This window comes from Eurypyga helias, unplaced genomic scaffold (assembly GCF_000690775.1).
Source record: "Eurypyga helias isolate BGI_N326 unplaced genomic scaffold, ASM69077v1 scaffold37692, whole genome shotgun sequence".
Lineage (NCBI taxonomy): Eukaryota > Metazoa > Chordata > Aves > Eurypygiformes > Eurypygidae > Eurypyga > Eurypyga helias.
The window spans coordinates 1-513 of NW_010235971.1; the positions used below are offsets into that span (position 1 = coordinate 1).

The 513-nt window shown below is 59.5% G+C and overlaps 1 protein-coding gene across 1 annotated transcript; it reads right to left on the reverse strand.

Annotated features, from left to right (window-relative positions):
* Positions 1 to 126: 126 nt before the first annotated feature.
* LOC104506108 (serine/threonine-protein kinase WNK4-like) lies at positions 127 to 246 on the reverse strand (the record flags this gene model as incomplete). The annotated part of the gene is made up of 1 exon (XM_010146934.1): positions 127 to 246. A coding segment is annotated over one exon (120 nt), but the record flags the coding sequence as incomplete, so codon positions are not given.
* Between the last annotated feature and the right edge of the window lie 267 nt (positions 247 to 513).

The following is a 513-nucleotide window of genomic DNA, read 5'->3' on the forward strand; positions in this document are numbered from 1 at the left end:
AAACTGGGAGATACTGGGAGTGGGCGGGGGGGAGCTGGGAGTCACTGGGAATATGGGGGGGGTGGCTACTGGGTGTCACTGGGGCACTGGTAGCCTCTGGGACATTGAGGGGGGAATGGGACCTACTGAGAGCATCTGTAGGTTGAACTGGGAGATACTGGGAGTGTGTGGTGGGGAACTGGGAGTCACTGGGAATATGGGCGGTGGGTTACTGGGAGTCACTGGGGCAAAGGGAGCCCCTGGGACCTTGGGAAATGGGGAGATACTGGGAGCATCTGTGGGTTGAACTGGGAGTCACTAGAAGTGGGGGGTGTAACTGGGAGATACTGGGAGTATGAGGGGGTGGCTACCAAGGGCAACTGGGACCATGAGGGGTAAACTGGGAGTCCCTGGGGACTGCTGGGAGCGTGAAGAGGGGAACTGGGACTCTCTGGGAGCTGTGGCAGGTGGTACTGGGAGTCACTGGGGCTGGGGAAGGAGTAAATTGGGAGCTACTGGGGGTTACTGGGAGTG